This window comes from Hippocampus bargibanti, linkage group LG02, assembly GCF_051943395.1.
Source record: "Hippocampus bargibanti isolate YZ-2025 linkage group LG02, ASM5194339v1, whole genome shotgun sequence".
Classification (NCBI taxonomy): Eukaryota; Metazoa; Chordata; class Actinopteri; order Syngnathiformes; family Syngnathidae; genus Hippocampus; species Hippocampus bargibanti.
Window position 1 is genome coordinate 21,252,501 of NC_142735.1, and position 12,500 is coordinate 21,265,000.

Consider the following 12,500-nt stretch of genomic DNA (forward strand, 5'->3'; position numbering starts at 1 on the left):
TCCATCACGTCAATGCATTTTGCTGTGCTTGTTTGGTCTGAAAACGTCATGTTGCACCAAAAAGAGCCAGAAGAGGGCGACCAAGCTCCATATAAGGAATTTATCAGCCTGTGAAAACGGGCTGATTAATTCCTCACAGGGGCTCGGTCGCCATTGTCTGCCTCTTTTTTGCTGATCCATTTCCCCTCAATGTTGCCTCAAAATGGCACGGAAGAAATTCTTTAATCGATTGTGTATCTGCCCTGGTAAAGGATGACGCTTTGTACTGATGTCACAACGTTTATTGTGAAACACTTGAACACCGTGAAAACTACAAAGGACATTGAAACGACAACATTACATTAAGTTCGACAAAACAGTCAGTCAATTGAGGAAATTAATAACGTACCGGGTGCACCTTATTAACCTAAAGTAGATAAACGTTGACGTAGACTTGAGACTGTCGTTCTCTATCTAGCAGTTGCTCTGCTTCTGTCTCTCTCTCGCATTAGTCTCGTTCCGTCTGTCTCGCCTTACTCGCTTTTATCGAAACACATGACACGGAAGTGGAAGTGATAATGACAAAACGTTATAAATAAAGTATCGAAGACAATTTTAAGAAAAACACACAAAGGTTCGCCTAGAAACATTAAACACTTTTACAGAACAACAAGTCCAAATAAATTATATTTTTGTTGTCATGGCAACCAATGACAAGATACCCACCAGTTACAGATTGCAAACATGTATGCTTTCCTCAGAACTATTTGAATCCTATTCATAACTGGATGTGTAACAAGAAAGCATATTCTCCGAATCTGAAGCCATTGTTTTGATTCTCCAGCAATGCAAGACGTCTTGGCGTGACGTCACGAACTGGGGGCGGGACTTTCTGAAAATGCCCAATTTGCAGCGCAATTTTTTTGCAGATTTTGGACACTTAAAGTCATTTTTATTGGCATTTTGCATTTGAATAAAAATATCATACTGCGTGTTTTGGGTATTTTAGATGCTATAAAACATTTTTCTGATGTCAGTTAGGAAACAAAAAAGTGACGTCAGTTGTCCTTTAAAAACTATAGCCAATAGTGAAGTTGGACTAACTCTTCCGCAGTTATTAAATCTTCATTACACTAGAAGTCTCTGCTTCCTCCATCTTATCCTCAACCTTCCTTAACATTACTTCAAGCTATTTTCAGCCTCACTACGAAAAATGATGAGCTTCTGTTGCTAAGAGACTAGCTTCGTGTGTGTGCATGGATATTGATGTCTCTGTGAGGAAAGAAACGTGTACCGCAGCAGAAAAAAAGTCAGAAGCAGTGGTCGCAACTCAAGCCGTTGCCAGGTAACCTCGTTCTCTCTGCCTTGTCGCAAGTTTCTAGGGCTAATCATTGTGAAGGGGTGGTAAGAAACTGTTCAGACTCACCTGTGTATGATGGTGAACAGGTCTTCGGTGGTGTGTGTTGCTGCCGTGCCAGCCAAGAAGTCTTCGTCTGTTTCCTCCACAATGTGAAGCACTGTTTTGTCACTAGTCGCGCCGTCATCTGAACAGGACATCAAGTCATCCAAATTATTGAAGCTACATACATGTAGCAATAATGAAATGGATAACTTGTTTGTTTTACTTTGAGAGTCCACCCCCAGCTTTTAATGAACATACCTGCCCCAGTCCCTGTGGAGGCACGTTTCCCTTGCAGCTCCACTAGGTAGGAAGCTTCCAGCTGGGAAGAGTGACGTGAGGCGTGTGGGACCAAGGGATTCTCATCCTGTATTGACATTTCAGGATTGATAGTAACGTCTGGCGGGAAAACATCTCCCGGGGGGAGGCCAAGGGGACTGTCGATCGGTATAGTCTGGCGGTCTGTACCACAGTTTACTGAGGGATGGGCGGATGAAGGAAGTACAAGGACGGTTGGCTTCTTAGGCACGGGGGGAGGGACCTGCCGAGAAATTGTTTTGAGATCAAATTGCTAAACAACATCACAGACAGACATCATTATATACGCTTTTCCTACCTTGGGTTTCTTTTTATCAGAGATCTCCGCCAGACAGGAGATCATCATTCGTGAGGGAAGCGTCTTGCTCTTGTCCTGGAGTTCCACAGTCTCCTGGTTACTGCAGGGAGAAGGAAGGGAGCCTCCGTCCTCTGGTCCAACTTGAGGGCCGGCATCAAATTCTGGCTCCAAAACGGGATCTTCCAAAAGCGGTTGGGGCTCTGGAAGGGGAGGGAGGTCGAACAGGCACTGGGTATAGGGGCCATGTGGGGTGGAGGTGGAATTACAATCCGGGATCACAGATGGATTTGAAATGCTAGGGGCCAGAGTTTTTTTGGGTTTGGGTTTCCTCATAACTTTGTAAATGTTGCCAAGTGGCACAGGGCGTTCCACAGGCGACGGTGGGGGCGAATCGAGGGTGAGAGGGGGCGTCGAGGACTGGGACTTCAGAAGCAAGTTCAGGGGTCGTTTTGGCAAGGGAGGTTTGACAGCAACTGGTGGCTTGGGTTTGGGTAGGATGGGAGGCGGGCTGGCGTCATCCTCAAAGTCTTTGCACTGGTGTTCTTCTTCAATCGTGTCCGATGCACCGTCTGGGCAGTCCTCCAGATCCCCTCGTGAGACTGAACGAAGGCGAATTGTTTTCAGCTCATTCTGGGTGACCATGGGGATAACCTGTGATGAGTTAGGGCTAATTTTTCCAGGTTTTGCTGCTGTGGACGTGTCCGAGTGCCGTCTGCCGGCCTTTTGCTTTGGCTTGATTAACGACAGCTCCAGATGGGCATTACCTGGCATCTCGAAGGATAATCTGGACCTGGCAGAAGGATCTTTGGGTGATGGTAGTGAAGATTTTCTTTCTGGAATCTTTGGCCGCAACTTACATCCCAATGTCCCGGAAGACCCCGGTCCACCCGTAGCTGCTGCCTGACTGAGCGGTACTGTAGGAGTGGGGGTTTCCGACTGGCTGGAATAGCCACTTGATGGGGACATGAATCCAGGGGGCTTGAAGGGCGAAATGGGCTTGACGTCCGTTTCCGCAAGGAGGTGCATCGGTGACGTGGCCCTGGAGGTGGTGGGCGAGTTGAGCAATGACTCAGAACTGCTTCTGATTTTCGTACATTCAATCACAGTCGTACCCGTCGCGGTGCTGGAGCCCGATAGCGATCTAGAATTATGAATGAAAGAAATCTGTTAGGGAAAGAAAAACAACCAGAACAGCCAAATCTCAAACAACTCTACCTGTAGGGATCATTGCTCTTCCACTCTCCGAGCTGCCAGTGAGAGGGCAAAGTTTGTTCCCCCTCCCTCTCTGGTGTATTAACCTCAAGGTTTGGAGGGCTGTCGCAGCCTCCTGGACCGAACTCCCCAGATCTGGAGGCGGGCAAAAGAAAATCTGGACGGAAGTCAGGGGGATGGTCCCTGGGGATGTGCAGGCTTTTTGGCCGTCCGCCTCGATGTAGACCGCCCTCATGATGGATCCTCCCCTCGGCCTGGCTGAGGTTCTTCATGAGAGAGACGCTCCTCACCGGAGGCGGTGGCTTACGCTTGGACTTCTTCAACGAGATGGACCGCGAGCGAAGGCACGACTGTCCTTCGGTACTGTAGTCCGAAGCCGAAACGGAGATTGTTTCTGCGGTACTGGCACTCTCTTCTGAGCTCCCTGTGGGATAGAGGAGTGCGTAGTTCTCACCGAGACCTAAAAAGTTCTGATGATGCCATTGGTGTTCTGCAGACATCACATTCCCATTGCCCGCGGATGCCGGACCCCCATCCGGTTGATCTGTGCCAATTTCAGTAAAGCAAAAGGAACCAGAGTCTGTGGGCGTGGAGAGAGAACGTTCGCGGAACTTGAATGCATTCGCCGCAGCTAAAGAGCGTGCCGACATCCCCCTTCCTCTCCCAGCCTCTATGCCGCCATGCCCACGGGCGGCACCTCTCCCTCTGTCCGCTTTTGGTATATCTGTCTCGCTCCTCCTCTCCATGCCTGGCACGTTGCTCCTCTGTCTCCCAGACGTGTCTGACATGGTCGAGAAGGAAACCGACTGTGAGTTGCTCACTAGCATCAGACCTTCCTGAGCCCCACCTCCTGTATGACCAATGACACTGTGCTGCTTTGGTGGAACTGCTGGTCCTTTCTTGGCAATGCAGTTGTAAGGCTCGTTCCAAGGCCCAGGAGAAAAGGTGGAGCCTTTGGGTCTGTTCCAGGTGCTAGAAGGAGTGTTGGAGCAAATCAGGCCAGAGTGATTCATGGTTCCTTGTTGGTCCAGAATGATATCTGTGAAGGATGAGCAATTGTGAAACTATTCATTAAAACAATTCAGAAAAATTCAGTTTATCTCACACACCTGCAGGTGAGTTGGTGTCAAGATTGGAGAGTATCTTCCTCAGAGCGAGGTTTTGTTGAGGGGTGTCCGAGACGGGTTCCAGGGAGCGGGGCTGGTGGTAGTCCTCCACCGGAGAAGGGGATGGGCAGGCCGAATGCTGTAGGAGGTCCACACCATGGAATTTAACTCCTGCTCCTCCTCCTTCACCTGTAGACAAGATCGATTGATGATCATCTAATGGCCTTCTCAAACATGAGGACTTTTGGTCATTTGCGACGGTCCCTGTGTCAGATGATCAGATAAATATTGTTTAGCATTTTGGACGGGGCACACTACAAGTCCGTCAGTGACCACAAACCCCACCAAATCTTTTTGTGCTTCTGACAAGATTCAGTCTATCTGTGCAGGTCCCGTTACAGAAGTGAGACAAGCATCTATCAAGGTCATGTCGATGGTGGTAATATGTGCATGTGATTTTGTTTTTATCTGTTTCTTCTCCAAAAACACCTTGACGTAACAAATTCATTGAAAGGCACCATGTTTGCAATCCTGTTTTGCAGTTAGCAATCATAGCATTAGTAGAAATGTTATGTATACTTTTTAATATTCTCTTTTGGTTCATGTCTCTTTCTAAATACAAGACAATACATTGCGACTGTATCCACCAATTCCATTATTACGTCATATGTAGACGGGCAATGTCTTTCTAGTTTTTTTATGTTAAGAACCAATCAAAGGGACGCTCTGGGACATCCTGGTATGCAGCAAAACAAAGAAAATCATTCTAACATGCCAGACTTTCGGAAATGGGGCTGTGAAGCATCCGAGATGCCAGACAATCAAACATTGAATGTGTCACATTATGCGCACTAGGACAACTACATTTTCGCTCCAAAACCCTGAATTTGTCTGCGACACACCTGTGTCGAGCTATGTTCATGAAGTCTGACAAAATCACAGAGGTTGACCGCAAGTACTCGCGTCATTTACGTGAAAAGGATTTTCCTTGCATTTGTCCCTCCCAGAATCCCTCCTGCCAACAATCGTGAGGCCGAGTGGAGGGAGGGAGAAGAGGCAAGAGCGACAAAATGTTCTTTTATTAGCTTCCATCGACTGTTCTTTCATCCCTCTTTTGGCCTTCCTTTGCCAACAATTTCTGCGTGTACTGCTCACTCACTTCCTCATATTCTTCCACCACTGCTTTGTTTTTGCATATTTCTTTATTTTCTGTCATGGAGGGTTGCATGTTGCCATGGCAACAGCTGCTGGCTACCTGTACACCCGTGTACAGAAGAAATGGAAAAACGATGTCCAGTGGCGGAGAGAAACTAAATGCACGACAGCAGCATCAAGACAGCTGAGCATTTGCTCCAAAAACAAATCTTCATATGACAAGCTAGCTTCAGATCTGCCAATGGTCCATCTCAGCACAGCACCCCTCACGCATCCACCGATTTCCCGGTAGCTATTCCTACCTGGCGTTATTTGAGCCGGAGTGCGTCTCCCAAGGTGCCAGAGAGGTTTTTCTGCGACAGGCGGTCCGGCGCTCCAGCCTAACGGGGGGCGATCAGACTCGCAGGAGGATGGAGATGGTGATGGAGACGGGCTGGCTAGGGACCTCAGTCCGAAGACTGAGGTGGTGGTCTCATCCTCGTAAAGCTGCTTGGATGCCGGCTAGGGGAGGAACACATCAGATTGATTACAAAAAGTCAACGCCACTTGGAACGTTTTCTTTTCAAAAGTCATCAAGTTGTCAGCAAGCATCCTCAAGTTGATGCTGTTTCACTGCCAGTTACTGAACTAACAGAATAACAGTCATTAAAAGAACATCTGTAACGGAGTTGTGCACTAAGATTATTAAATTATGACATAAGTGACGCAACGGCGCACAGTGTGGCACAAAGTCCAGCCCATAGTTTTCAGAACTACTTGGACGAGACTTATGGTGAGTCGCATTTCTCTGATGATCTGGATTAACTCACATTTTCATGACAATATCTTATTTTGTTTCCCCTTTTGTACTGTCTAGTGTTATCTAATTAGGTCCCTGATTCCGTTCGAGTCCGGATTACTTTTTGTGTCATTATTTAATTCAAGTTTTGTCGAGTGGAACTTTGAAGCACATGTGCTTCAAAGTGCTTTTCTGTTGCGCAGTTAATCACAAGATGAAACCCATGCGACTTCACCCATCCATTTTGCCATACTGTGTTGCAGGGATTGATTATTTCATTTTGTTTTTAATTGGACAATATTTCGTTTCTTGTATCGTGTTTCATTTGGGCGTGAGTGTTGGTGGCGTGTTGAACTGTGCCGCCATTATCTAGCGGACCGCGTGTTCGCGCCGACCGTCTCGAATGTGATGCGTTCAGGGACATCATGTAAATAATTGTGAAAAATAACAAGTGAACTTGTGTTTTTTTCTCTTTTTCTGTAAATAACCACTATACGATCACACGTTGTTCATTCTGTTTTGTTATCTACAATCTTTTGCATATTGAGAACTACTTGGACGAGACTTATGTTAATCACAAGACGAAACCCATGCAACTTCACCCATCCCTTCTGACTCTTCATATACTGAAGTCATGGGACACTTTGGAGTCAGACAATCTTCCATGAAACGTCACAAGTTGGTCCAGAATGCTGCTGTTAGCCTCTTGACTGGTACTCGTAAAAGGGAGCATATAACCTCTACTCTGGCATCTCTTCATTTGCTCCCTATTAGTTTTACATTTCTGTTTTTGATCCAGAGCTGCAAGGTGCCTCTGGTCTGCGGACTCGACATTATTTGAGGTACCAAGAAGAATCTTTGTAATTGTTTTATTGTTAATTGTTGTCTATATGATATTTACTCCATGTATACAACAGTGGTTGTTAGTTACCCGTGCCGACAACCTTGCTATCCTCTCAATTTCTTCCGCTCCATATCCAGTTTAGTTAGGGTGTGGGCATTTTCCACGCTTATCTCCTCCGAAGTAGGGAGTACCTTCACTGCTGTCAAAAGGAATTCCGATCCATGTCATCCCTCGGGACTCTTAAAATCTAATTGAAATCAGCTCTACTAGGCGTGAACTTCATAGAACAATTTAAAAGGGACTAGGAGAAATCACCTCAGGATTTAGGTCTCAGGACCCATTAGTCCAGTTGACTGCCATGACGATGCAAAGGATTTTTTTTTGTCCTCAAATGACATCCTCCCAAAGACACTTTCCAAATGGCTGGAAAGATAGGCAACACTCATGCCATGTGCGATAAATTCCTAATGGGGATGTCACATTTCCATCCGGGAGACACTCAAACGTCTCAATAAAAGCCTTTTGAGAGCGTGAACGTGATGTGCCGCCGTGTGCGCTTTTCACTTCATTGGGTTTCATCCTGAATTTATCATCGGACTGTTCCATTAGAGTTCGTCGACAACATTAATAGGAGCAGTCGAGGACAGTCGGGCTCTGCTGTGTTTTCAAGGCGGTGATCCTATCCAAACACGCTGACGCAAATCCAATCAACGGCGTTTACCAGAAAGATGAAGTCTGGGGGCTTGTTGCCGGGGGAGACAGGCGAGCGGCAGGCGGACGAAGCCGAGGTGTCGTCGGAGCTCTGCGAGGGCGGATGGCGGAACGTCTGACCTGCCGGCTTGCCGTCACACAGCTGCTCTTCAAAGTCTGCACACAGCGACAGCAAAGCAACGCCACATGTCTTAGCATCACATTCCCGCACACATGAACCCAAATAAACAAACCATACACCGGCGCACGCGCATGTCTCGCATCAGTAACGAGGCTCACTTTAACTCTTTCAGTGTGTTTTCAATCCAGCTGCTCCTCATCTCTCACTCTTCATCTCCTTTTCCACTTTCCGCGTCACACTTTCCGCTCCATAGCCGAGCCTCGCTGCACTCCCCTCTGCTCCTGCAGCTTAGAGTTAGACGACCCCCCCCAGGCCTTTGTAAACAGATTCCAACCCCCCCAGCCTGCCTTGCACCCCCCCAACAATCCACCAGCCAATCCTTTCCCCCAAAAACATACTCCTGACCCAGTCTCCACTCATCCCTTAAAGCCCTTCAAAACACACACACACACACACGCGCACACACAGTTATGGAGAAGTGGATTAAACTTGCTCCATATGGATTCCATACTGGTGGTGTGGTTGCTAAGCAACACAGGCAGGGGGGTTGGGCTGGGGGGGGGGGCACTTGAGAGCGCTGAGTTGGCCGAAAGTTTTTTTTGTAACTGACTGGAGGTGCTGAGGGCATCTAAATGTGGCCTGAGCCTTGCATGAAGGCAGAGTTTAATTAGCAAGTGGACGCAGGCCATGGGAGAGAGAGTGTTGCCGTTTTGCACCGTCAACACGACGAGATCTTCCTCATTATGCTTCTTTGATGCTCACGTGGGCAATGATGAGAACCGCAGGCTGTAAAGGGGACCAATTGGACCAACTTTCCCACCAGCTCAAAATGAAAGAGGGAGGGGAAGGAAGCATTGGGATGCAGTGATCGGATGTAAAATAAATAAACACACACAAATAAATAAACAACTACACAAAAACACACAAACAACTAGGTAACCAAATAAATAACTCATTCGCTGCCATTCATGAATTTATTTGGGAATTGAAAAGTGTGGGTGGAGCGCTATTCCCGAATTTATTCGGGTTCTGTTTTTTTCTTGTTTGGGTGCCGATAAAGCAATGGTCATGGCCTCTGGCAATGCTTTTTCCCTTCCACATTTCCCTTTCTTTTTTTCCATAATAGCTCTTTGTTCCAGCTTCAGCGGTTAAAGTGCTATATAAACCAACATGAATGTATTAATAATAATAATAATACATTTAATTTCTCAGTGCCTTTCAAGACTCTCAAGGACACTTTACAGTCACTGGATTTTTTTGTGCGATTGAGCAGTGGCAGCCATTCGCGCCAGCGTTCACTCTACCAGGACGTCATTGCACTGTATTTTGGACAGCTGCCCTCATTTCAAGCTCATATACCTCCAGACCCATATAAGTAGCTCTTTTTTCCGATGAAAGAAGAGTCTAAGGCACCTGTGTCAAAGTCAAGGCCCGCCACATCATTTTTTTCGGCCCGCGAAAACTTTCATATTTTTGGATGTAAACCAAAATAACGGTCATTATTCTTGACTTCAGATTTGAAAACGAGTTATTAATTAATTTGTTGTGTGTTATATATGTAATATGTGGAGGGGATTAAACATTCTAATGGCTTTCCCAAATTCCTAACGACCCTGGAGAGGAAACCATAACTACAATGTGGCCCGCGGCAAAAAAAAAAACCACAAAACACTGAAACCCCTGGTCTAAGGTTTCTTATGCAGCATTGAATGTTTATGTAGACCTAAAACTCAATATAATTTGGGTCCTAGAATTGGAGTGACAATGAAGAAAAACCCTGGCATTGGAGTGGACACATTTTTTCACTTCTGGCAGTAAATTAGTTAATATAATTAATTAAAAAAGGGGGAGAAAGACATCAGAAACATCAAAAAAGAAAAAAGAAACAAAAAAGGGAAGAAAGAAATCAGGAGCAAAAAAAACATGCCCTACTCGCTACTTCTAGCCAGACGAGCAGTCAGACGTCACTAAAGTGCACATTGTTAGCATCTCAGTCAGCATGGAGAAACACACGCGCACACGCACGCACGCACGCACGCACGCACGCACACACACACACACACACACACACACACACACACACACACACACACACACACACACACACACACACACACACGCACACACACACACACACACACACGCACACGCACACACACACACACACGCACTCACACACACACACGTACACACTGAACGCATTCAGCAACAAAGCTAGACTTCCTCGATAATAATAAAGCACGCGGGTGTTACGGGTCACCCTTTTGAGAGGCGCAGAGGGGAAATGGACACAAACAAAAGCCCTCGTTCATCTTCCTCTGTATACACTTTGTGTACACGCTTGGTTTCCCTTGGCTTTGTCAGCCTGTGGACGAGATCATTTTTTGTGTATTTAATAAGCATACTGGAATCGCATCTGTTTGAAATGAATGACAAGATCCAATAAGCGACCTTGAGTTTGACACCTGGCGGCATTGCAAAACACGTTCCGAATGCATTTATCCTACCAAGCGTCGGCCGGCTGATGGACTGGCGGCCCAAAAGCTGACTTCATAAATATGGATGAGCGAGAGCAGGATGAATATTTAGTCATGGGAGACGTTTCGGTGTTACGTAAGCGCCACGACCACGCACGCACCGACAACCTTGATGACTTCTGGCTTGGACGCTCTGGTCGTCGACTCATCAGGCAAATTCACTTACTCGTAGACAGTAAGCCGTGTCGTGTACAGAAAGAGAACCAACGGCGACAATAAATCTATTGACAGCAAAAAATCTATTGAAAAGGATTAAAATTGCCCATTAAAGTCATAAGATAACAAAACCCATTATTTTGTCCAAACAAAACTCTTCAACTGACTTCAACAAAGTTCCTCGACATCAATATACCCCGCAACGACTGCAAAGCGCTAATTGTGTCAAAATATAACTACTGATCTTAATGATTCACGATGCTACAGGATTGCAGCAAAGCACTACTTTTGCCGAAATGAAAACTCTTCAACTCACTTCAACACAGTTCCTCAGCATCAATATGCCCCTGGACGATGGAAAGGCGCGAATTGTGTCTAAATAAAACTACTGATCTTAATATCAACATAGCTCTGTGATCTCACAATGCCACAGGACGGCAGCAAAGCACTACTTTTGCCAAAATGAAACTCTTCAACTCACTTCAACACAGTTCCTCAGCATCAATATGCCCCTGGACGATGGAAAGGCGCGAATTGTGTCTAAATAAAACTACTGATCTTAATATCAACATAGCTCTGTGATCTCACAATGCCACAGGACGGCAGCAAAGCACTACTTTTGCCAAAATGAAACTCTTCAACTCACTTCCACACAGTTACTCGACATTGAGATACCCCGGGACGATGGCAAAGCGCTAATTGTCGAAAAATAAAACTACTGATCTTAATGTCAACATAGTTCCGTGATCTCACAATGGCAGCAAAGCAATACTTTTGCCGAAATGAAACTCCTCAAGTCATTTCAACATGTTCACCTCCTTGTGGGACAGTGAAACAGTTCACTTTAATATGGTTCTCTCCGATAAAAGCCCAACAAAGGTCAATGTCATGGTTTCTGTGGACTGTTTCATTCTCTTGCCATTCATTTGAATGGGAAAAGGCGCTTTATTTGCAAACACCCTCAAGATGAATGATGTTGGTGAAGCGAGATTTCTAATGGGGCTTTTGCTGACTGTTGTTTGACCAACAAAGCAGCAGACCACGAGTCCCGAGTCCGTTATGATTCCGATTCAGAGGTTCATCACGCAGGAGGACAAACAAAATATATTTGGCCTTTGATTGCACCCACCGGCGGCCTTGTCATCAAAATTTAGAATTTGTAGCCTGGTGTACGTCATTTTGGGGTGAATCCGCACTGCGTGAAGATGCTGCCAACACGGGAGGGTGCAACAAGTCAATCGGTGCGTCATGGTTTGTTTGCGTTTGGTTTCCGCTCGATCGTTGGGACCGCTTAGGTGGACGCAGAGGGCGAGAGGTGCTGAAAAGAGAGAGAGGAGGAGCGCCAGCAGCTTCACACCATGCACATTTTACACAGTGCAAAGGAGCAGTGACAGTCAATGGGCACTTTCCAAGCCTCCGTGTTGGCGCACACTCAAACGCCCTGTCGGGAGCTTCAATAACAAGGCTGCATCGTCTGCAGTGCCTCCGTGGGCCGACACGCAGTACGCTGAGATACGCACACGCACCGACTGACCGACCGACCGACGCACGCACACACCTTCCATCCGTCAATTCGCGCTCCCGCCTTCTCCATCCGTCCGCCCGTACCTTGCAGCAGGCTCTGGAGGTTAAGCTGCGCCTGCTGGTGCAGCTCTTCCACGCACTCGGGCCTGCTCCATGAGCCAAACACGTTCACGCTCTGTTGCCATGGTGACCTGAAGCTGGCCGCACCGTTGCCATTGCCGTGGTCGCAGCTTCCTCGCCGTCCTGCTCCGGCGTGGTTGTGGCGGCTGCCGCCGTCTCCGTTGCTGCTGCTGCTTCCTCCGCGCTTGACGCTCTCCGCCTCGATTCCGACGGTGGCTGCAGGAGCCGAGAGCAAGTGATGG

General features: G+C 46.9%; 1 protein-coding gene across 3 annotated transcripts in view; it reads right to left on the minus strand.

The window, feature by feature from the left end:
* Positions 1 to 12,500, minus strand: part of nhsl2 (NHS-like 2) — a 35,389-nt gene that overhangs the window by 2,778 nt on the left and 20,111 nt on the right. For all 3 annotated transcript variants that reach the window (XM_088989988.1, XM_088989989.1, XM_088989990.1), the window contains exons 2-9: positions 12,223 to 12,474; positions 7,811 to 7,956; positions 5,770 to 5,968; positions 4,316 to 4,501; positions 3,210 to 4,245; positions 1,995 to 3,135; positions 1,640 to 1,919; positions 1,406 to 1,523 (exon numbers count right to left, since the gene is read on the minus strand). In XM_088989988.1, the coding sequence (XP_088846114.1) occupies positions 1,406 to 1,523; positions 1,640 to 1,919; positions 1,995 to 3,135; positions 3,210 to 4,245; positions 4,316 to 4,501; positions 5,770 to 5,968; positions 7,811 to 7,956; positions 12,223 to 12,474 (3,358 nt within the window). The remainder of the gene's footprint in view (positions 1 to 1,405; positions 1,524 to 1,639; positions 1,920 to 1,994; positions 3,136 to 3,209; positions 4,246 to 4,315; positions 4,502 to 5,769; positions 5,969 to 7,810; positions 7,957 to 12,222; positions 12,475 to 12,500) is intronic.